This window comes from Phocoena phocoena, chromosome 2 (genome assembly GCF_963924675.1).
Source record: "Phocoena phocoena chromosome 2, mPhoPho1.1, whole genome shotgun sequence".
NCBI lineage: Eukaryota > Metazoa > Chordata > Mammalia > Artiodactyla > Phocoenidae > Phocoena > Phocoena phocoena.
This window is the reverse complement of record NC_089220.1, coordinates 158,418,477-158,441,055: the sequence shown is the minus strand read 5'-3', so window position 1 is coordinate 158,441,055 and position 22,579 is coordinate 158,418,477. Positions and strand designations below refer to the sequence as shown.

The 22,579-nt window shown below is 46.3% G+C and overlaps 1 protein-coding gene across 1 annotated transcript in view; it reads right to left on the bottom strand.

Moving 5' to 3' along the window:
* CAMK1D (calcium/calmodulin dependent protein kinase ID) overlaps window positions 1–22,579 on the bottom strand; it is a 417,163-nt gene that overhangs the window by 43,929 nt on the left and 350,655 nt on the right. The window contains exons 4-5 of the mRNA XM_065870982.1: window positions 12,560–12,698; window positions 8,115–8,241 (exon numbers count right to left, since the gene is read on the bottom strand). Coding sequence (XP_065727054.1) covers window positions 8,115–8,241; window positions 12,560–12,698 — 266 coding nt within the window. The remainder of the gene's footprint in view (window positions 1–8,114; window positions 8,242–12,559; window positions 12,699–22,579) is intronic.

Here is a 22,579-nt window from a genome sequence, read left to right as displayed (position 1 = left end):
CCTTCCTTTCTGTCAACATTTGTGAGTATTGATTGTGTAAGGGGTAAGCGGCAGGGCCCGATTTGATGACTCATAGGTCATCACGCTTATTTTACGTACGAGAAACTGAGAACCCAAGAGTTTAAGGGAAGGGCTCAGGCCTTCCTTGCATGTAAGCAATGGCAGAGACAGAATCTCATAGTCAAGACCCACTGCTGTGACTGCCACCAGCTACAGGCTGGGTGGCTCTGAGAACAGTCCCTCATCCCCAAACGGAACCCTGGTTCCTGGAACCCCTGGTTTCCAAGGTCTCATCCTAACCTCAAGCCCCTTATCAAGCTTTAAAAATGCGATGATCCCATGAATTAAAAGTATTCCTTTAATGGTGAAAAAATATGCTGAGAATGTTGAACCAACTGTTCTCCATTTCCACTTAGAAGAGAACACAACGAAACTTGTTTAAACTATTTTAGACAAGTTAAGCCAGGGCTAGACCAAAGACTTTGGCAATGTCTATGCAGGCAACTAAGCTGCGAGAAGAGACTGGAATGCCTCCTTCTTCACACTTTAAGTAAAATAACAATGAGCCACCTCGTAAAGACCCAAGATGTAGCTCTGCTTGTAAACGCAATGACGGATCAGACAGAAATGCACCTTCCTATCTTTGAGGAACATTCAATAATGAAAGAGTGGTTTCCAGTATGCACTCCAAATGGAATACTGCAAAGGGATGTATCACCACTCAAGAAGGCTCGATGAAAAAGGCACGTCTCATGTTGCTCAAAGGCAAACATCACAAAGCAGTTAGGAGTCCTGCCACCCAGCACCACCCCAGCCTTCTTGCCCTTTTTAAAAGTGCAGTTTGCAATCCCTGAATAAGAAAGGCCACTCTTTGGAAGAATAAGTAGGAGCACAGGCGTGCCCTCCCCTGCTGAGGCACTCTGTCACTTCATCTAGAGACAAAGGTTCCAAGTTCTTTTGGAAGAGTTTAATTTTCCCATAGAATCTGAGAAATCACATCGGTGTGCAAAGAGCAACATCGCGAAATAAAGCGACAGGCTTCCTTCTACGGAACAGAAGTACATTTGTCATCTCGTAGTGTCTTGTCAATTACATGACTGACATGGGTGCTTTCTGTGACGTATGGTTCCTATTTAGTGATTCAAGAGAGCCCGTTTGGATATTTTAATTAACGCAGTGGAGCAAGTTGCATAAATCATTTTACAAACTTTCTCAGCTCTGACTTTCATCTCTTATTGGCGATGCCAAGGGGAATGTTATATCTGACTCAATTAAATGGATTCTAAATCCAGGTCAATACCACATTAACGGTCACCATGTTACCCTGAGGACCTGACTGCCACCAGACGGCCTTATCATTTCTCCTCAATTCTCTCCAAGAACTTATTTATGCATGCCCTCCCTCCTCAAGTGAGTCTGCTCATTTCCCCCAGGCCCTACATACCAGAAGCCATTCATGACCTTGGACCTTTGTTCTCCTGCTCGCCTGCATCCGTAAGCCCTTCATCTTGGCCCGAGTCCCACCCTTCCTTCAAATCTTGCCTCCTCTGTGAGTTTTCCCCTGCTGGTTCTAGCCCTTACTGATCCGTCTCTCGCCTGTATCTGTGAGGCTGCTTCTCAACTATGTCAGTTATTTCATACTGCAAACACGATACCTTACATGGATCCACATCACCCACTGGCCATACTGCATTGGAGGAGCCCCAGGTGTTGACAGAGCCCTAGGCGCTGCCTGCAGCAGGAACGCAATACACCTGGATGGAGAGATGCCCGCCATCTCCTGTCATCAGTGACCTGACACTCAGCATGGGCCCTGGTTCCTTATACGGGGTGTGTAAGGACCAGGCGGCTGCTAAGGGGTCAAGGGTGAAGTTCAAAAGGCTCAGATTTCTTTGCTTTCTCCCAGGGTACCTTGTGCCTTGGGATACTTAGGATAAACAGCCCTTTTCCCATTATTTCTTCATTATTAGAGAACTCATTTAAATTGAAGTAGTAACTTGAGGTTGGTGAAACTAACTATTCAGCTGAAGAGTCATTTAGGTCATAACTGACACAACAACAAAACAACTGCGCTCACCAATGGAAACCAACACTGCCTCGAAGGAAGCTGAACTAAAGCCGACAGCCGTCCTCTGCTCCCAGCTTGGGCTCTTGGGACGTGTGGCCCCCAGGATGGGCAGCAGGGGAACATACTCCCTCCCTTCTCTCCCGTAGATGCCTAATGGCTCTGCCCTGTCCAAATGAAAAACTGCCCGGCAAAAAGGAGGCCGTGGCTTCTGTGTCCAAGGTTCCAAATAGTGTCCCCATCAGACTGCTGGGGGGTGGGGTGGGCAGGTGGACGGGGCTGTGTCCAGCCCCAGGCTGAGAGCACACTGGGGTCCTCTGATGAAGACCTGTTTCATCTTCTCTGCAGCATTACTCTGACTACCAGGCTCCCACAGAAATAATTAGTTGTTCGATTAATCTATAATTTAAGGTTCCCCAAACCAGTGGTCCCCACTCAGTCTTTATCTTACCTGACTTAGTAGCTGCAACTGACACAAGGCACTTCATCCTCCTTGAAGTACTGTCCACATGCCACACACTCCCCTGGTTCTCTTCCTACGTCACTCACTGTCCCTTCTCTGTCCCTCTGAGTCCCCGGGACTCAGCCCTGGGACCTTTCCTCTCCTCCATCTACACCCGCCCCCCACTTGATGATTCCATCCAGGTTCATGGCTTTACAATGCATCAGAGGGGACTTCCCTGGAGGTCCAGTGATTAGGACTCTGCGCTTCCACTGCAGGGGGCACGGGTTCGATATCCCTGGTCGGGGAACTAAGATCCCACATGCCACGTGGTGAGGCCAAACAAAACAAAAACAAAAAACCCCAAACAACAAAAAACCAAATAAAATGCACCAGAGGCTATCAGTTCCCAAATACCATCCATCCCCACAGCTCATGGATCCATATTTGAGATTTGCCTACTCGCTAAAATTCATTTGCAGCCCCCAAATCAATACTTGGGATGCTTTTGCGGTCGTTTGTAGCCCTGCCCAGAGTGGGCAGGGAGTCACCCAAGTGCTCGCTCCCAGCTGAGGGCGAACACCGCAATGCTCTGCCCTCTTGTTTTGTCTCTCACAGTGACAAGAACTATAGTTTTTATGGTCCAGTTAGTGCCACATTTTCCCACACTTTTGTGCATTCTGTTGATTTCACTATTAAAAACAGCCCCCAGGGCTTCCCTGGTGGCACAGTGGTTGGGAGTCCGCCTGCCGATGCAGGGGACACGGGTTCGTGCCCCGGTCCGGGAAGATCCCACGTGCCACGGAGCGGCTGGGCCCGTGAGCCATGGCCGCTGAGCCTGCGCATCCGGAGCCTGTGCTCCGCAACCGGAGAGGCCACAACAGTGAGAGGCCCGCGTACCGCCAAAAAAAAAAAAAAAAAATGGCCGCCAGGTGTCAGTGCCGAGGTGCTGTCCAGTGCTCCCAAGCACAAGAAGGCTGCGCCTTACGGAGAAAACGCGTGTCCGATAAGCTTCACTTGGGCGTGAGTTACAGTGTTGTCAGCCTAAGCTGAACAGTAATGAATCAGCAACGGTATTAAATAAAGCGTCACTGGACAGAGATACACATATAACAAGGTCAAGTATCAACCAGCTGATGACAGTGCTGGGACTAGAGACCCGCAGGAACCCAGCCCTGTATTTCCCCTGGGAGTGGGACTCAGGGTCTGCCCGTTCAGTGCTCACCGTGACTTTATAGGACAGAACTGCTGTGCAAAACGAGAATCTCCCCTCAAGGCCTGACTCCTATTCCAGCTGCCTTCCTGACCTCACAGACGTTATCAAATCCAAACCTGAACCCCTGGTGATACTTCTGCAACGTTCTCCCCCCACATCTTAATTAAAGGCAACTGCACCCTTCCAAGGACTCAGGCCAAAACCCTTGGAATTACCCTTGATGTCTCTTTCAAACACTACTTCTGGGTTTTCAGAAAATCTTGATGACGTCACCTGCACATCATATTCGGAATCCCACAGCGTCTCATTACTTCCACTCTGCCAACCTGACCCAGCCCCGACCATTTCTCGCCTGGACGACTCCAGAGCCTTCTACCTGGTCTCCTCCTTTCCACCCTGGCCCTGTCCCCCCTGCCACCTCTCCTTATCCCAGCTTGTCCCCCACAGGGATCTTGGTGAAATTTGGATCATGTCACCCGTTACCTCAGATCCCTCCAGTGGCTTCCAGCTACCCATGGTCGTGACAGCGACTTCTAAAGTCCTGGTCTGCACATGCCCTGCCCTCTGCTTCTCAGAGTTCCTCCTTTCTCACCCTGCTCCTGTTGCTCCTCCCACACTCCTGCCCCAGGGCCTTTGAACCATCCTTGGAATGCTCTTCCTCCCAATAACGGCATGGCTGGCTCCTTCACTGCAATCATATCTTTACCCCACTGTCACCTTCTTACTGAGGGCTGCCTTGATCAGTGTAGTTAAAATGACAACTCCCTACACACACATACACAGACACAGACACAGACACACACACACACTTCCTATTGTCTTTCCTGCTTTATTTTTCTGCATAGCACTCATGTCCATCTAAGATACTAATTAATATATTTAGCTGTCTGCTTATAGCCCGTTTCCCTCTCACTCAGAAGTACCACGAGGTTGAGGATTTTTACCTGTTGTTTTTTCTTTCTATTGATGCATCCCCAGTGCCTAGCGCAGAAGGCAGGCACTAAATAAATAATTCTTGAATGAGGCATAATATAGCACTTACCATACATTATTCAATTTACCTGTTAGCCCTCTCTCACACAAGACTGTGAACATTCTGAGGTCAGAGACTCTATCTAATTTGTATTTGTATTCCTAACACCAAACTCCTGTGCATGACACATAACAGGAATTCAATAAACACATGCTGAATGAAGAGAAGGGGAGCAGAGAAATAAAAAATCACTCATGTTTACGAAGCTTAGGTTTTTATTGAATTCAACAAGCATCTGTGCAAAGATGAGTAAGCCAGAGCCCCTGCTCTAGTGGAGAGGGGGAGAGACACGGATAAATATGGAAGCTGATGCAATGTGGTAAGAAAAGGAAAAGAACCAGGATGACAAAGGAGAGGATGGATGTTGGGAAAGCAGTCAAAAGAGGGTCGTGTAGGGCTTCCCTGGTGGTGCAGTGCTTAAGAATCTGCCTGCCAATGCAGGGGACATGGGTTCGAGCCCTGGTCCGGGAAGATCCCACATGCCACGGAGCAACTAAGCCCGTGCGCCACAACTACCGAGCCTGCGCTCTAGAGCTAACGAGCCACAACTATTGAGCCTGTGTGCCACAACTACTGAGCCTGCGTGCCACAACTACTGAAGCCCGCATGCCTAGAGCCCATGCTCTGTGACAAGAGAAGCCATGACAATGAGAAGCCCACGCCCCACAATGAAGAGTAGCCCCCGCTTGCCGTAACTAGAGAAAGCCTGCGCACAGCAACGAAGACCCAACACAGCCAAAAATAAAAACAAATAAATAAATTTACAAAAAGAGGGTCATGTAAGCTGGGCTTTGATGGCCGAATAGGAGCTTGCCATGCAGACTGTTGGGGAGAAACAGCCTAAGCTCAGCTTCTCACTGCCCAAGGCATGTCTACACAGACACAAGCTCCCCAGTGTTGCCTCTTTCTTACTCTAAAAGGTCCCCCAAGAATTTGGTGCTCAATAAATGTGAACAAACAGAATTGCTATATTCCCATAGTCCTCCTTTTCCCCCTCTTCACTCCAAGAAAACTCTGTATCCGACAACAAAATTACCCGATGTCTCCACTTGCCACCATTTAGGGTAAAAGAGCAAAGGCCACATCCAAACACCAGTCCCGGTTCCCAGACTCATCAGCGACTGACATCTAAACACAACCAGACCACTAGGATGGCAGCCACTTAGAAACCCAGAGAAACTGCCACTCCAAAGCTCTGTCAAAATGTAAAAATGCGAAAATCAATTCAGAAAGTGCTAGAGCTTTCCAACATCAGAGCCAAATATGAGAGCAGTACGATGCATATGTAAATATGCACATTCTTTGTCAGAGCCCATGTCCTGAAGCAGGAGCTGGGCGGCTACAGCATCCTCAGCTTCCTCGCCCGGCGTGGCCTGGGCAGCAGCCCCTGTGGAGCAGAGCAAAGCCATTCCAGCCAGGAGACTGGACCCCATGACCTTGTAGGCCTGTCCATTTTCTGATGCCTATGACTCACCATGGTTGGAACCGGCTGTTTTCCTCCCTGTCTTTTAAGAGAAATGAGAATAAGCTTGCCTCATTCATTTTTATTTGCCGCTTGCCTGGTGGCTTGGACTGAACTGGAGAAATTCCACACACACACACACCGCTCACGCTCACATTTCCACCCACGGCCCCCACCTCAGGGCACACACGTGTCTACACGTGCATCTCACACCACAGCTGCTGATCCAAATCCTCCTGATGGAGTCCAAGCTCTTCCTGAAACCATGACTTTTCTCTCCTAGAACGGGGACTGCTCACCCTGCCATGCATCTCCATCAGATGTGCTGGCTTCGCAAACACGATCAGAACCATCTCCCCTTCTGTATCTAGTGCATACACACAACCCAGGGACAAAATTCCTGGGTACTGTGACAGTCAAGAGCTAACAGGTACTGACCACATCTTTTCCTCCCCTCCCACATTTATACCATCTTGATCTCCTCCTAAATCTGTGGCTTCCTTCCCTTCCCCTCATTTTAGTCTCTATTCCCCTCAAGTCTGTTCTTTTCTCCTGAGTTCCTTTAAAAGTGCAACAGCTGTGACATTAACAGTGCCAACTTAACGCCCATTACCATGCAAGCCCTTGGAGGGCCCTGAAGTGCCTCCGAGGTCTTTCGAAGTTTCTGACCATGCTCTGGGCCCCAGACCCGTTTAGCACGAGGCCTGCTTCCCTCAGCCTGCCTGGGAAGGTCACGTGGTTGTATCCCCGAACAAACAGGAATAACATTGGTCATATAACATCACCTCCTCTCCTTCAGGGCAGGCTTACTGTTCTCATTAAGAAAAGCCATCATGGTCTGTATGATGAGAATTCAGCCTCGGTCTCCATTTTCTCAAAGTCTCTTCCAGTCTCAGTTCGTCCTGCTCTTAGACCTTCCTAGCTTGTACTCACTCTCTCCCCAGCACAAGCTGATGCCTCTACCTGGAACTCTGTCCCCTGACTTTCCCATGGTTGGGGCTGCTTCTCGTCATGAAGGCTAATGCCTGAGTCTCCTCCTGTCCCCTTAACTGTCCCAACTTCTATCATACACTCCCGTTTTGTCTTCTTCACAGCATGTAAGATCTGAAATGCCCCTGTTCACCTGTTTCTTTTCTGCCTGTCTCTCCCAACTAAAAGGTCAGCTCCACGAGGGCAGGTGTTCCGTCTCATTCACTGTCTTCACCCCAGTGCCTAGAACAGCATCTGGTACACAGCAGGCACTTGCTGGATGAACGCATACAGTCATGGAAATGGAAGCCTCGATAACTTCGTACCCAGTTCTGATGGCCTTTCTCTGGGCCCCCCGGAGATGGAAGTTGAGTCTCAGTATGTGTTCAGACCTGCCATAGCATTTTCTGCATTCTGAGTGTCAGGGACAAAGGATCTCTGGGGTTCTGATTTTAGAAAAAACTTTAATTCTTGGCTTCTCCAGGACAGATCAGGGTTGGCTAATTAAAGAGAGTGACTTGGTCAAGGTCTGAACCAGATTCCTCCTATCAATATTTTCTTTCTACGTGTTTCTATCTCAACATTTTGTTTTATGTGTGTTTGCACCTTATTGTCATCCCACATGTCACTGTAAATCATTTAAAAACATAGATACACATGACATATTTCTGGTCTTAGAACCTGGGAACTCACCCAAATCAATTCCTGGCCTCCACACAGGCCCACACCCAAATCAAACGGGATTTCCACCCAACTATTAAAAGGTTTCAGGGGAAATCACTTCCCTTCAAACTCATTCCAGTGTCTCTCAATCTTTTATTCCTCCCTCAAGGGAAACGAAGGCAGCTGTGATCACGTGCCAGGCTCAAATGCTTAAGACAAGCGATCAGGTTGACAAGTGGGAAAACACACACGCGCAGTCCTTACCGACATAGCCTGGGGTCCCACAGGCTGTGGACATCACGTCTCCTTTGCCCTCCATTTTGGACAATCCAAAGTCACTGATCATGATTTTGGACTCTTCATCCTGACTGTAGTACAATAGGTTCTCAGGCTAAAAAGAAATGTAAAAAAAAAATCTGTTTTAAAAGCTGGGTTACTTGTGGGAGCCTCACCAAACCACCAAAACTTAATGACAATGGAAGAACAGACTTGACCTTTAGACACAGTAAATGCCTTAAGAAAAGCAGTGTTTAGTGAAAACAATGCAGGGTGCCTTATATAGTATTGGGCATTTATGGATTTTCAATAAATGTGAGCCACTTTCCCTTATTAGTACTTTCCCTACTTAAGAACAATGAACCATATATTGAGGCAACTAGAAAGCAGATGCCTCTCAGACTTGTCAATTCATTTCTTGGGTTAGGGGCACAGAGATTCCCAGAAAGAAAACTGTCTTTGCAGGTGCTATTCGGTTTCTTTTTTCTGACCCTTGTCAGCAACCTGTCTCCAACCTAAGGGTCTCTCTCCCCGCCCTAAGGGACGTCCTGTGTCCATAGCTCGGGCACATGCACTGCACTTCCCCCTTTCCCGGGCCAGCTGATATCCGAGCGCTCCGCTTCCTGGGAAACAGCGGGAGGTCATCACGGAATGAATCGGAGGCGGAAGATCTAGAGCTTTCTAGCCATGCGTCCTTAAAAGCTCTGTTTCTGTAGAAGACGGGTCAAGATGGTTCCTCGTTTGCTTCCCTGACTGTAAAATGTCAGAGCTCAGGCAGCAGTAATGCACGACATGCAGCAAAGGTCCGATGACAGCTCCCGTTTCCACTCTAAGTCTGTACATCAGTGGCACCCCCGTGGTGTCTACATGGGAGGGGCTTACGGATGGCAATCCTGGGGTAAACCAGGAGACAGCAAAGTTTCATTTGTATGACATCTTGTGGAAAATTGGGGAATCTGGTGGTTTCTGGCAAAAAATGGGGGCGGGGCTTATGGAGCCGGAGGGAGATGTTGAGCAAGCATCCCCCCACCCTTGCTGTCTCTCACAGTAATTTTCCATCCATGACCCCTCACTCTGCTCAACGGCTATACCTCCCCATGTGTCCTTGCCACATGTGCAGTGGAGCCCAATTCTCTCCCCTAACGCAATGCCCCTCCTGCAGGAGTCTTGAATAAAGCCTTCCTTACCATTTTAACATGTGTCAGGACCATTTTTTTCTTTAACTGAACCCCAAGGAAAAAAATACTACCCCTCACTCAAAATAACATGACACATCATTCACAGTGACTTTAATCCTATGGATGAAGCACAAAATTAGAAGAAAATCAAATGCATGCTTGAGGATGCTTTCAATTCCTTTTAAACTAGAATAAAATGAGCCAATCAATAGTAGAAACAACAACACTTAGAAAGCAGAGGAAATAATCTAACCAAACAGTGCACGTGGTTCATGGTTTCTCTGAATGTTTAGGGATTCGCCTTTGATGAACAGTGAGAATCCAATCATGGGTGCAAAGAGAATATTTTTTTAAAGTTTCTGATTTTATGACTTCCTGTCCCAGTACTTCTACAGCTGTAAAGTCAAGGATCTCATGCTCCTAGACAAGGCTGCATCGAGGCAGGAGACAGCCTAAGAGCCCAGAATCTCTCCTGATACCTTCTTCCTACAGGAGATGCATTTGGATCAGTAAACTGCTCTTCTGAAGGGCAATCACCAAGGAGGGTTCAGTGGACTGGTCATTCTCAGCTTAGGTCAATACTTTTACTTACCTCAAGATTAGTAAGCACAGCAGGGCTTTACTTGCGGGGAGGGGTGAACAGGGAAAAAGTGGGAGGAAAGATGGGCTCAGGGATGATGTGGGTGGAGGCCCCCACTAAGCAGTAGGAGCGCTGTGAGGGGTGGAGGGACAGGAGGAGGGAGGGGATCTTACGATGCTTCCTGGGATCCTATGAGGCCCAGGACTCACCGAAAAATGATTTTTCTGTATTTTATGGCATCTTTGCAAGACAATTTGTGGCCAATACTTGACTTGGGATGTCAATTCCAACCCCTGTTCACATAACAAGCTTCTAAAAGATCTGAAGCAACACTTCCTGTAAAGTTCATGTTACCTATAGTCATACTTCTGATCCAGTGATTCTCTCCTGGGGACAATTTCGCCCCCCAGGAGACATCTGGCAATGCCTAGAGACATTTTTTGGTGGTCAAAACTTCAGGACTGGTACAGGCATCTAGTGGGTAGAGACCAGGGACGCTACTAAACATACACAGGGCAGCCTTGCACAGCAAAGAATGATCCAGCTCCAAAGGGCAACAGTGCCTAACAGGAGGAGGCAACAGTGGACATTTCGCTTGTTTTGAAAAAAAAGACAACTGATCATCGTTAGCAGCTTCTGGGGCAAGAAGACACAAGAATACCTTTCTGAAGGGAGAAAGAGGTATAGCCACCTGTGGGGGTAGGGTAGCATCTCAAATTGTGCTCTAATCTTACATTAACCCAATCGTGTTCTCTATTGCTCTGGCCTCTATCACAGAGTTTAATTTTCTTAGAGGTTTACGAAAATTTAATTCCTGAACCCCAACTTCCTCCACATAGGTCAAACTTCTTTGTGCCTCTGAAAAGAGACCACAGAAAGGTCCTAAAATGGTAACATTCTATCCACAATTACAAGCCTGGTGATCTTAAAGTTCTACAGGCTGGGAGCTGCATGTACTTCTCCAAAAGCGTTACCTGCGTGTAAAAAACATGATCTCCCATAAAGCCAATCCATCCATGACCCCTCACTCTGCTCAACGGCTATACCTCCCCATGTGTCCTTGCCACATGTGCAGTGGAGCCCAATTCTCTCCCCTAACGCAATGTCCCTCTTGCAGGAGTCTTGAATAAAGCCTTCCTTACCATTTTCTAAGGGGGAAATAAACATTGCCCATCTAGGAAATGGCTTACCTGCTTAGAAATGATTTCTAGTAAGTACACCACATCACATCTCTACGGTCACTAAACTAACTTGTTCAGGAAGAGCTAGCTGCCTGCTGTGGCCTGGAAGCACAGAACCGGCATTTGGTGAGGGCACAAGAGAGCAGAGAAGGCACGGCTGCCTGGTACAGAGGCTCCAGGTCACCTTACCTAGCCCTTACCTGGCCCTCTGAAGGACCTGCAAGTCCTGAAGATGAACTACTTGTGCTCACAGCCCATTTCACCCATCAGGAGGCTAGCAAAGGCTGTAAGAAGTCCATCAACGTCCTCAAATACCCTCGTCCAGCAGTTCTCCAAGTGTGGTTCCCAGGCCAACATCATCCCCTTAGAAATGCAAGCTCCCGGGCCCTGGTGCAGACCTGCAGGATCAGAACCTCTGGGGTAGAGCCAGCAATCCGTTTTTACAAGCCATCCAGACAATTCTGGTGTAGGCTAACATTTGGGAGCCACTACCCTAGTCAATGGAAAGCGATTAACATGGAGAAAAGCAAAAACTTCACAGTGAATTCCAGTATACCGTTTTATACCTTGACAGCCAGTACCAGATAACGGCCAGATGTTAACATTCTGTTTTAACACACGTTTACCATTTATTCCCTAAATTGATTTAGATTGCCCGTAGTTGTGTATAGCATGGCTTCAGTACAATATAATCCCTGTGTTTCTGATAGGAGTGGTGAGTATGTGTGCTGGGGTGAGATGTCTATCTTGACTGGTGCCGTGAGTTCTAGGGGCTGGACCTAAAACTGCTGTAGAATGAAGCCACTTTATAGCCTCGGGTCAACAGCGCAGATTTTTTTCTGTTCCTCAAATTGATATGTTCGATACCTACCCTTGGTACTATGATACCCACCCTCCAGCATCCACAGACACCCTTGGGCCAAGGTGACCAAGGCCCAGATCCTTCAATGCTATTGGTGAAGGGTGAGTATTTCAAAACCTCATAGGGAAAAGATAAGAATGGAACCGACAGGACATTGGGAGAAGGCTGTAACTGTATGTCATTTAACCCATCTTTCTGGATAACCTTTTATTTCCTTTCTCCCTCGCCTCACACCCTCTATCTACTGCTCCCTTTCTTTCATATGGTGGGTTGCACTGAAACAGGGCTGGAATTGGGAAAAGAGTGGAGAACTGCACTGGACAATCTTCATGGCATCCATGTCTTGAACAAAATTACCCTTTAGATAAGTTTGAAGCAATACACAACCTACCTCCCCATGGCCCTTTCGCTGTACAGTGGTTATTAAATGTCCCAAACAATGGCCAGCCCCGTTGATCTTCATCATCTTTCAAGCTACCTCTGGGTCCCAAAGACCCTGACGACTGACAGTACACAAAGCCCACCGTATCTACATCAAGGCAACCTCATCCCTCCTCTGGAGCCAATCTGCTCCGACAGGTGCATTGTGGGTTGGAAAGCAACTGGAGGGTGTTGCTAAGCGACAGCCTCACCTTGAGGTCCCTGTGGACAATGCCCATTCTATGGAGATAGTAGACAGCATCCAAGACCTGGCGGATCAGAGTACTGGCATCTTTCTCTGTGTAAAATCCCTTCTCCACTATCCGGTCAAACAGCTCTCCACCAGATACACTGTTAAAAAAAAAAAGAGAGAGAGAACACATCAGTATAAGTTAAAAAAGACGTGTTAAATTTTTCAGTGAAAACTACCAATAAGACCTTTCAATAAGGTGAAAGACCCAGACTTTATTTCAAAAATTAATCCAGGGCCTCCCTGGTGGCACAGTGGTTGAGAGTCCACCTGCCGATGCAGGGGATGTGGGTTCGTGCCCCGGTCCGGGAAGATCCCATGTGCCGCGGAGCGGCTGGGCCCATGAGCCATGGCCGCTGAGCCTGAGCGTCCGGAGCTTGTGCTCCGCAATGGGAGAGGCCACAACAGTGAGAGGCCCGCGTACCGTGCAAAAAAAAAAAAAAAATCAATTTTCAGATTTAAATGTTGCCCCCTTATTCCCCAGAAGCTATATCAGGGCAGTGTTTCTATGTCATGATGGTACAGATGGTCCAGGACGAAATAAAGTAAATAAAAATCAACCAGGATCCATGGATTGGCCAGGCCTGAGAAGTTTCTCTTGGCCTTTGCCTCCATCCTGCTGGGACAGCATTAACTCAGGATAACCTTCCAGAATATCAGCATCATCAGTTATAGGGCGATGACACCGGATAAGATGCCTCCTTTGCATGCGAGTATAGCCTTAAAGGTTTGGGCGGTGGGAGGGGTGCTGTGGGCAAAGCAGGAAGCAGCCAACAGGACGTCCGGGTTCTTGACCCAGTTCTGCTCTTCAGATGCTGAGAGGATGGGCACTCCTGGAATCTTTGCACCTCATTCTTTTTATCTGTAAAATGAGGTAGTTAATCTAGTCAACCACTCCCTGAGAGGCATCAGAGCCTTAAAGCCACTTGTGATTTACAAAAAGAGATAGAAGAACGACACTCCATTACATTGTTTTACTTTGGTTTTTGTTGAGAATATTTCATTTCAATTTCTTTGAATTTCAGATTGCATTACCATTTTTTTTTTGTATTTATCAAAAGGGGACCTAGGTCGCTAAAGGTTAAAAAAGGCTTGGTGGACAGAGACCCTTTCAGCTCTGAGATTCGATGTTGCTCTGAGTTGAACAAAGTAACAGAACTGTTAAATCCTGAATAGAAACAATTCAACTGATACCTTTGCCTTCAAATTCTTGGAGTACAGACTTCTCTAAGAAAAACAATGCTTTGTGCAAATAATTAAGCCATCCTTTGAAATTAGCTTCAAGGGATATATCAGCACTATTTTAATAAAAGAGAAAAAAATTTTCCAAAAACAAAATGAAAAAGGTGTATGTGAAATATTAAGATCATAAAAGTTTCACAAACAACGTTTACATCTTTAAAAGACAGACCCCAGGAGTGACACACACACATACACTAACACACAAAGCTATGATTCATTTTGTTCAAGTCAACGCAATTAATGTTCAGTAACTGAGCCACTGAAATGTTCTTTTCAAAAAAACTAATAAAACACAATTGCAGCTATAAAAGGCCTATGTATTAGAGTCTTTCCCATTACATATAATCATTCCAAGCCATACTGCGCTTGCGTAATGTCTCATTTCCAAAGCAAACTGAGCAATCTAGATAAAAGAAGAAGGACGCTCAGGAGAAATAAAAAGCAATTCAAAGAGTGAAAAGAAATACAAACAGGGGAGCAACTACATCCTGATGACCATGTTGTCTACATTAACCATCCTTAGGTAAGCCCAGATCCCAAGACATTCCCTCTCAGTAACTCACATCAAGTTCTCGCCACTCTTCATTTTTCTGGAACCTTCTTCCAATGATTTCAATGGAAGAACTTTGCAGAGCTTGAGGATGTATTACAGGAGATGCACAGTTGCCAGGGGTAGGGAGAGCCTGCGTGCATTCACTTGGAGGCATTCACTTCACTGAACCATTTATTCAGTCATTCATTCCACGTGTACTGGGCACCCATTAGGTGCCAGCCACCCTGTGCAGCTGGTGCCAATCAAGGCGGCATTAGCTGCGCCGGAGGAAAACCCTGTCTTGATTGTGCCCCTCCTCATCCCCTACATCAGCCCACCTTCAATAATGACAACACTTACTAGTGTTCCAGTGCTTTCTTACCGCTGGGCTGCCTGCTACTCACATCCTCTGCAAGGTGCTGGAAGCCCTCGAGCAACAATGCTCACCCCTGGGACTTCCCTGGTGGTCTAACAGTTACGACTCCGCATTCCCAATGCAGGAGCAATCCCTGGTACGATCCCTGGTCAGGGAACTAGATCCTGCATACCACAACTAAGACCCAGCACAGCCAAATAAATAAATAAATAAATAAATAAAGCTCACCCCTTCCTCCACCTCCCACCCTTAGCACTCTGTGACCTGCACTTTGCCAGATCCCTTCCCTCCCTCAAAACTGATCTTTCTTGCTTCCCATTCTCTCAAAGTCCACCTCTCTGCAATGTGATATAAAGTATTAATAGCCATTGAATAATATTTTCACTGTGATAGGTCAGCAATGCAATAAGAATTGAAGCATTAGAGTTGAAGTTTAAGATTCTCCTGTCACATGTAGTGTCAGGATCTCAATTTCCTGCACATTTAGTATTTCACTTCTTAAATTCCAACCTGCACCAGGGATTTATCTTTCTGAACATTGCTCAGAAAGAATGTCATTTCCTTAGAAACCAAGGAACAGGGTGAAAGTTTAAAAAACTTGCCAATAAAAAATGTAACAATACTGATAAAAATACCTTAAAGTTTGTAAATCACTTTATACTTTCCAGAAATCTCCTTAAGCACACATTTCAAAAGGCCATTCTTACAGACTGAATGTTTGTGCGCCGCCGTCCCCCAATTCGTATGTTGAAGCTCTAACTGTCCCCCTCCCCCGAACTGTGTGATGGTATTTGGACGTGGGAATTTACGGAGGTAATTAGGTTTGGTTGAGGTCATGAGGGTGGGGCCCTGATCATGGAATTAGTGTCTCCATGAGAAGAATAAGGGACACCAGAGAGTTTTCTTTCTCTAAGCCATGTGAGGACCCAGTGAGAAGGCGGCCATCTGTAAGCCAGGAACAGAGGCCTAACAGGAACCAAATGTGCCAGCACCTTGATCTTAGACATCCCAGACTCCAGAGCTGTGAGAAATACATCTCTGTCCTTTAAGCTTCCCAGTCGCTGGTATTTTGTTATGACAGCCTGAGCTAAGACACCCAATCATTTTCAAAATCACTTGTGAACAACCAGAATCCCAGAATCACTGATAAGGAAATAAATTTAGAATTGTGGCAAGGGGCCTGTCTCATTTTCAGGCTGGCAGGACACGTGAGGGTTGGGGTGGTGGGCTGCTGAGCTGACAGGTTGTTTGCTTGAGTCAATATCCTTCTACGGCAAGCTTCCAATGTGCGCGGTTTAAAGGTCCTCTTTAGAAATGGAGTTCCCCAACGAAAACACGCAAAGCATTAGAATGTAGCTGGAAGGATCAGGGGTCAGGTGATTGGAGAAAAGGAATAGGACCATAATAACAGGTCAATAAATAAAATTACTTAATGGCAGCTATGGGAGAGAGGTTCAGCTTCAGGGGATGTAACTATATAGAAGGAAACTGGCTACCAAAGACTGAGGAAGCAGAAGACAGGAATATGGTTTGAAAAATTCTCTACTCGTCTCAATTTGAACTTGGACACTTATTTAGAATAACCTGCCTTTGCAGTGAACTTGGGTTTGCTCAGTCTCTGATCTTCCTTGCCTATTACACTGCACTGCTATCACTGTATGTGAATCTTAACTATGCAAAAACCAAATAGTTGGACGTAATGATCTCAATAAAATTTGTTTACTTGCAAAATTTTAAGTAATGCAAAATCTCTTCAAATTAAAAAATAGTCAAGAAACAGATTTTCAGAGTTGCTGGATCAAGTAAACTAAGTTTGGATTCTGTACTGTAATATATTCTGTAATGTACTATTATATACAACTTTGTCAGTATACCATGCATCCACTGTTAATACTGGGCAAACCATGTTGTTTTTTACATGCACTTGAACTTCTCCATCTGATTTTGGTAGATATTTTCCTCTTATTTTAAGATTTACTGCTAATTATAGTCTAAAATGTTTTATATCTTACATCACCCACACGTTCATTCAAAAATGGTACTTGTGCTAATGCTGAAAAATGGGCTCCAAAAATCTGTTCCTCTAGGAGTTAGATTTAATAAAATATGAAGAAGGCCAGTGGAAACCAGAATATGTCACCCTCAAATATGCCTCTTCGACATAAAATTATTTTGAACTGAAGGCAGTTAAGAAGCAAGTAAATGTAAAAGAAGCTCCCACTTTTCTGTCTGAAGGCAGGAAATAAATTCTCCTTTCACTGGAGACAGACTCTTATCAGCCCAGAGTGAAACTGGCAAGCAAACCATGTTCAACTAACCCTTATCATCTTCGTTACACGTCTTCACCATTTACTACCCCTATTACAAACTCCTTTGTCTTGTCCATTTTTCACAAATTTATTGTTTGCCTAAAAGGTATAAAAGCTTCCTGCTCTGGTCACTTCTTGTCTTCATTCCCTTGTGAAGCCTCCTGTGGATATGTAAAAATTCAATAAAATTTGTTTGCTTTTTTTCCTATTCATCTGTCTTTGTGAGTTTCATCTTCAGATCCAGCCAGGGTTAAAGAAAAAAACTGAGGGTTAAAGAAAAAAACTTCTTCCTTCCCAAAAAGGCCAAATAGTATAGTGCTGTGCTATTAATATTAGAGACAGGAGTCTGAGAAGTATTAGTGCTGATACTGGGGATGATAAAAAGCAGTGTTACAGCAGATATGCCCTGAAATTCACAAGAATGTCAGATAACTAGGCAGCGCCAGTGTTAAAGACCCGGGAGACGTGGCTACAGGAGCCACATGGCTTAATGTGCCCCAGAGCAAGGCTGGTTAAAAATGCGTGTTTTCTAAGAACGATTTCCCCTATTTAATCCTAAGGGGAAGGCAGTCCTGAAACATACAGGTTGTGACTGAGAGGCTGCAAACAAAGCATTTTTCAACTGTGAAACCCCAAGGCCCAGATGACAGAAATTTTTTTTTCACCCAGCCTGGAGAAAGATAAAGACCATCAGTCTTTGCCTCAATCGAGTCCCAACTTGGCAGCCCCTGGAACTTCCTTCCTCCCATGCAGGGCACCCGCCGTCTCTCTGTCCCCTGATCCTCACGACTTCATGTGTCTTTGGTGCCCTCACTCTCTGCTCCTGGGGGGACTCTCTCACCCACTCTGGGACGATTAAGGGTTTATTTCATGAAAACTTTGTCCTCAATATTTCCCTCCTTCAACAAGTCCCACTTTAATAATCAAAATACCTTTATTCTCAGAATTCAGTTTCGCAACATCTTCCCAGCCTCAATCTGTTCAGAAATTTCCAAAACACAAACACACGCCTCTCCGTGGAATGGGGCAGAGAAATGTAACCCCTTGTGTGCCACTGCATTTTGATTCTGGCTCTTTTCCCTTCTCAGTGTCTGGGTGTTGTGGACTGAATTGTGTCCCCCAGCCCCCAATTTTTTTACGTTGAAATCCTAACAGCCTCCCACCGCCCCTCCCTCTCCCACCCCAGCCAAAGTACAACTCAGAATGTGACTGTACTTGGAGATGGGGCCTTTAAAGAGGTAATTAAAGTTAAATGAGGTCATACAGGTCTAGTGAGAGAAGACACCAGGGATGAACACAGAGGCTGGACCCCGTGAGGACACAGTAAGAAGGCAGCTGTCTGCACGCCAAGGAGAGAGGCTCCAGGAGAAGCCAAACATGCCCACACTCTGATCTTGGACTTCCAGTCTCTAGAAGGCTGAGGAAATAATTTCTGTTGTTTCAAGTCACCCAGTGCGTGGTATTTTGTGATGGCAGCCCAAGCAGACTGTCCATATTTGTGTACCGTATCTTTGAATGTACACTCTCTTTATATTTTTTTTCAAGGTTTACTGGGGGAAAACATTTTTGCTACTTTACTTGCATCGTTTGCCTTTTTATTCACCTAATCAAATAGTCTTGCATCAAGTGATGAAATATGCTGTCCCTGTTTCCAAGGGGTACACAGGCCAGTGTATATGGGGGGCAGGTAACCAAGATACACAGACAAGAAGAACACAGTACGGATGTTCTGATGTTGAAGGGAGAGGGGGTGAAGGTGTTTTGGAAGACCGCAGAAGGCCAGGGGACAGGGCAGGAAAAAGTGAATCAGAGCTGTCTTAAAGGAGGAGCAGTATTTAGTCAAGTGGAGAAAAGTCCAGTGGGCAGGCAGAGTCCAGTCATTTGAACGATCATGAAAGGAGTTTTTGCTGAATTAATTTTCAGGGAAATAGAATCAATGAAAGAAGCATTAAGTGAGCACCTTCTATAAGCCCACCACGTGGCATGCAGTTAGTCTCTATTTGGGGAGCTACAAACTAAATTCAAGTTGACCATCAAGACCACTAGCAACTAATGACTTGCCAGGCTGTGATCCAGGCTGGTTGACCACAGGACGTCGTAGACGGGAGAAATCCGTGGTTAGAGAAGGTTCCTGAAGGAGGTATCTGAACTTCCTTTGTGTCCTCAGTCTAGCACAGCACTCACTGAATGGCAGAAAAGTGCTGGCTGATTCCTGAAGGAAGGCGTTAGGAGGAAGATCATGACAGGTAGGGAGAAGAGGGAGACGCAGGAATGGACAAGATATGCAAAGAAGCCGGACTTATCTGGAAGATGTGACCGGTGAGGATGAGTCAAATCACGAAGGATTCTGGAAACCACGCAGCAGAGACTGGATGGGCTGCATTGGACCGCACTTAATTCGAAGCTGCTTGTGATCCAAGGCAACCCACTTCTGAGAGAGATGCTACTGAGAGTGTGACCATCTGTGCATGTGGGCCTGGAGGGGAGGGACATCTTGGAACCAAAGTCCTTTTGCAGGGTGTGTACCCTGTCCTCCAAAGCAGGTCTGTCCCTGCCATCCTGGAGGCCTACTGCTTTTACAGTCTCGGTCCTGCAGGCTTCCTACCACTTTTAGATGTGCTCACAAGAGCACATCTAAAATCCATTCCTCTGACTCCATGTCAACCAGCTCTGTAGTGTGCACTGATCTTCCATCCATCCAGGCAACAACTTTCACTGCCTTTGGTGGGGCCTCAGTGATTCCTAACAATCACCTCTCCCTGTTTTCCAACTGTGCCCCTCCAGCTCCCATCCAGCTGCCCCTCAAGGCTGGCCAGGAAAAATATGGTCACAGCCAAAACAATGGGTAAGAAAGAAGTGAAGGTGTTTTAATTTTGTGTATGAAATGTGCTTGATGAGACTCTGATAGAGAAATTCTACTTTTGCATTACTCAAGAAAAGGATGAAAAGATTTGTCGAAAAAAATTATTAGCATGCTCAAGATTAAAACAGTTAATCTCTTCCATCACCTGTCCACATTCCAAAAAAAGATAATTACAAAATCATTTTTACGGGCCCAGCACGCTTCCACTGCACTGCCCTGCTACAAATCATTTTTAGATTTTTGTATCCTAAGAGGGCAAAGCGTGTCTTATCCATATTGAATCCCCAGGATTTATGACTTATATTCTAGTGAAGGAGGAAGAGAAAGGAAATAAGTGAACAAATAGGTAAATGTGAAACATTCAGAGAGTTCAAAATGCTGTGGGGAGATAGAAACAAGCCTGAGATGAGTATGTGGTGGAGCCACTCTTATGTGGGCTCCGAGACGGCCCCACTGGATGACAGGGAAGAGCCAGCCCAGTGAGGATCCGGGACAGCTTCTGGGCAAAGGGGTGAGCTTGTCCTAAGACCCTTAGGACAGCACAGGTCTTTCTTAAGGTATCTGGGGACCAAAAGCAAAGTCATGGTGACTGGAATCTGGTGGGCAGAGTAGAGTGGTTGAGAGAGACGAAGGCTCAGGTCATGCAGGGCCACGTGTTATGGGTTGAATGTTTATGTTCCCCACCCACCCCCACCAAATTCATATGCTGACCTAACCCACAAAGTGATGGTATTAGGAGGTGGAGCTTTTGGGAGGTAATCAGGCCACGAGGGTGGAGCCCTCATGAATGGGATTAGTGCCCTCATCAGAGACCCCAGAGAACTAGCTGGCCCTACTTCCACGTGAGGACACAGAAGTTGGCAGAACCTGAAAGAGGGCTCTTACCAGAATGCAACCACCCTGGCACTCTGATCTTGGACTTCCAGGCTCCAGAACTGTGAGAAACAAATTTCTGTTGTCTATCAGCCACCCGATCTATGGTACTTTGTTATGGCAGCCCAAATGGAAAAAGAGGCCATGTAAACTAAGATTTAAACAGGGGGTTTATTCTACATCAGATGAGGTATCATTGGAAGGTTTTCAGCCAGGAAACAGGGGAACTGGTTTACAGTTTTCAAAAATCACTCTGGCTGCCTGCAGTGTGGACAATAGGTTTTAGAGCAAGAGTGGAAGAAGGCAGATCATTGCAGAGCCACTGTAGTGATCCACGTGACAGAGGCTGGTGGCTCAGCTTGGGGAACACTGGAGTCTAAGAGAAGTATACAGACATGAGGTATGTTTTCGAGACACAGTAGACAAGACTAACTGATGAAGATGATATAAGGCATGCTGGAAGGAGAGGAATCAAGAACGTCTCCTAGATTTTTGACTTGAGGAACAGCTAGATTATTTGAAAAGGGGGTCCCTGGTGAAAGAGCAAATTTGGAGGGGTTAAAAACAACTAGGGCAGTACTGACCACCAGAACTTCCTGTGATGGTGGAAATGCTTTTTATCTGCAATCTGATGTGGTGACCACCACTCACAGAGAGCTACGGTGCATCTGAAATGTGGCTAGTGCAACTGGAAAACTGACTTTTAAATCTTATTTAATTTTAATTAATGTATTAACTAATGTAAATAGCTCCACGGCACTACCATATTGGATTGCATAGATCTTGAGCCTTGGGTAGGATATGGAAGTCTGAGATGCCTGTTGGATGGAGATGTCAAGCAGGTAGCCATAGATACGAGCCTGAAGGTCCTGGGGAGGATTAGGGCTAGAGTTCAAAACTAGCAAGTCATCAGCATGCAGATGGTCTTCAAAGCCAAGAGGGTAGACCTGATCCCCTGAGAGAGTGTAGCTGGATAAGGGAAAGGCGTTTGAGTGCTGGGGATGCCAACACTCAGATAAGGATGAGCCAGCAAAGGACCAGACAGCAGTAGGAAGCAAAGGAGGCGTGTGGGGCCATGGAAATCAAGGAGAAGGGTCTAGTCAACCCTGACAGATGCTGCTGAGAGATGAGGGCAGAGAAATGTCCACTGTATTTACGAAGATGAAGATCAGGGCTGGAGGCGAAGAGCTGGGAGTCATCGGCATATGAGATGCTTCTAGACCTTGGGACTGGAGATGTCTGAGTACAGGATTGGCCTATCTGAGCCTCATTTTCTCAACTATACAAGGGGGAATTATGCCTGATCTAAGAATTAAGTGAGGGGACTTCCCTGGTGGTCCAGTGGGTAAGACTCTACGCTCCCAATGCAGGGACCCCAGTTTCAATCCCTGGTTCCGGGAACTAGATCCCACATGCGTGCCGCAACTAAGAAGTCCACATGCCGCAACTAAACATGCCAGAGCAAAGATCTTGCATGCCGGTGCAGGCAAAATAAATAAATAAATTAATTAATTTAAAAAAAGGAAAAGAATTAATTGAGACAATGAAGGGAAAATCCCTAGGCAGACTCCTGGTGTGCTGCAGTGTTTTGTAAATATCGGTGCCCTTCTCCCTTTTCTGCAGGGGATGGGGGGGCGGGCAGGAGCTGACTGACTGACAAGGGATCGGTGTGAAGGGAGCTGCTAGAAACAGGGAGTTGCAGTGTGAGGAGGGTGACATAGGGCTTCAGGCTGAACAGGCAGGAGAGTCCCCTGCTCTCTTCTCTGCTCCGTGCAGACAGGCTGGGC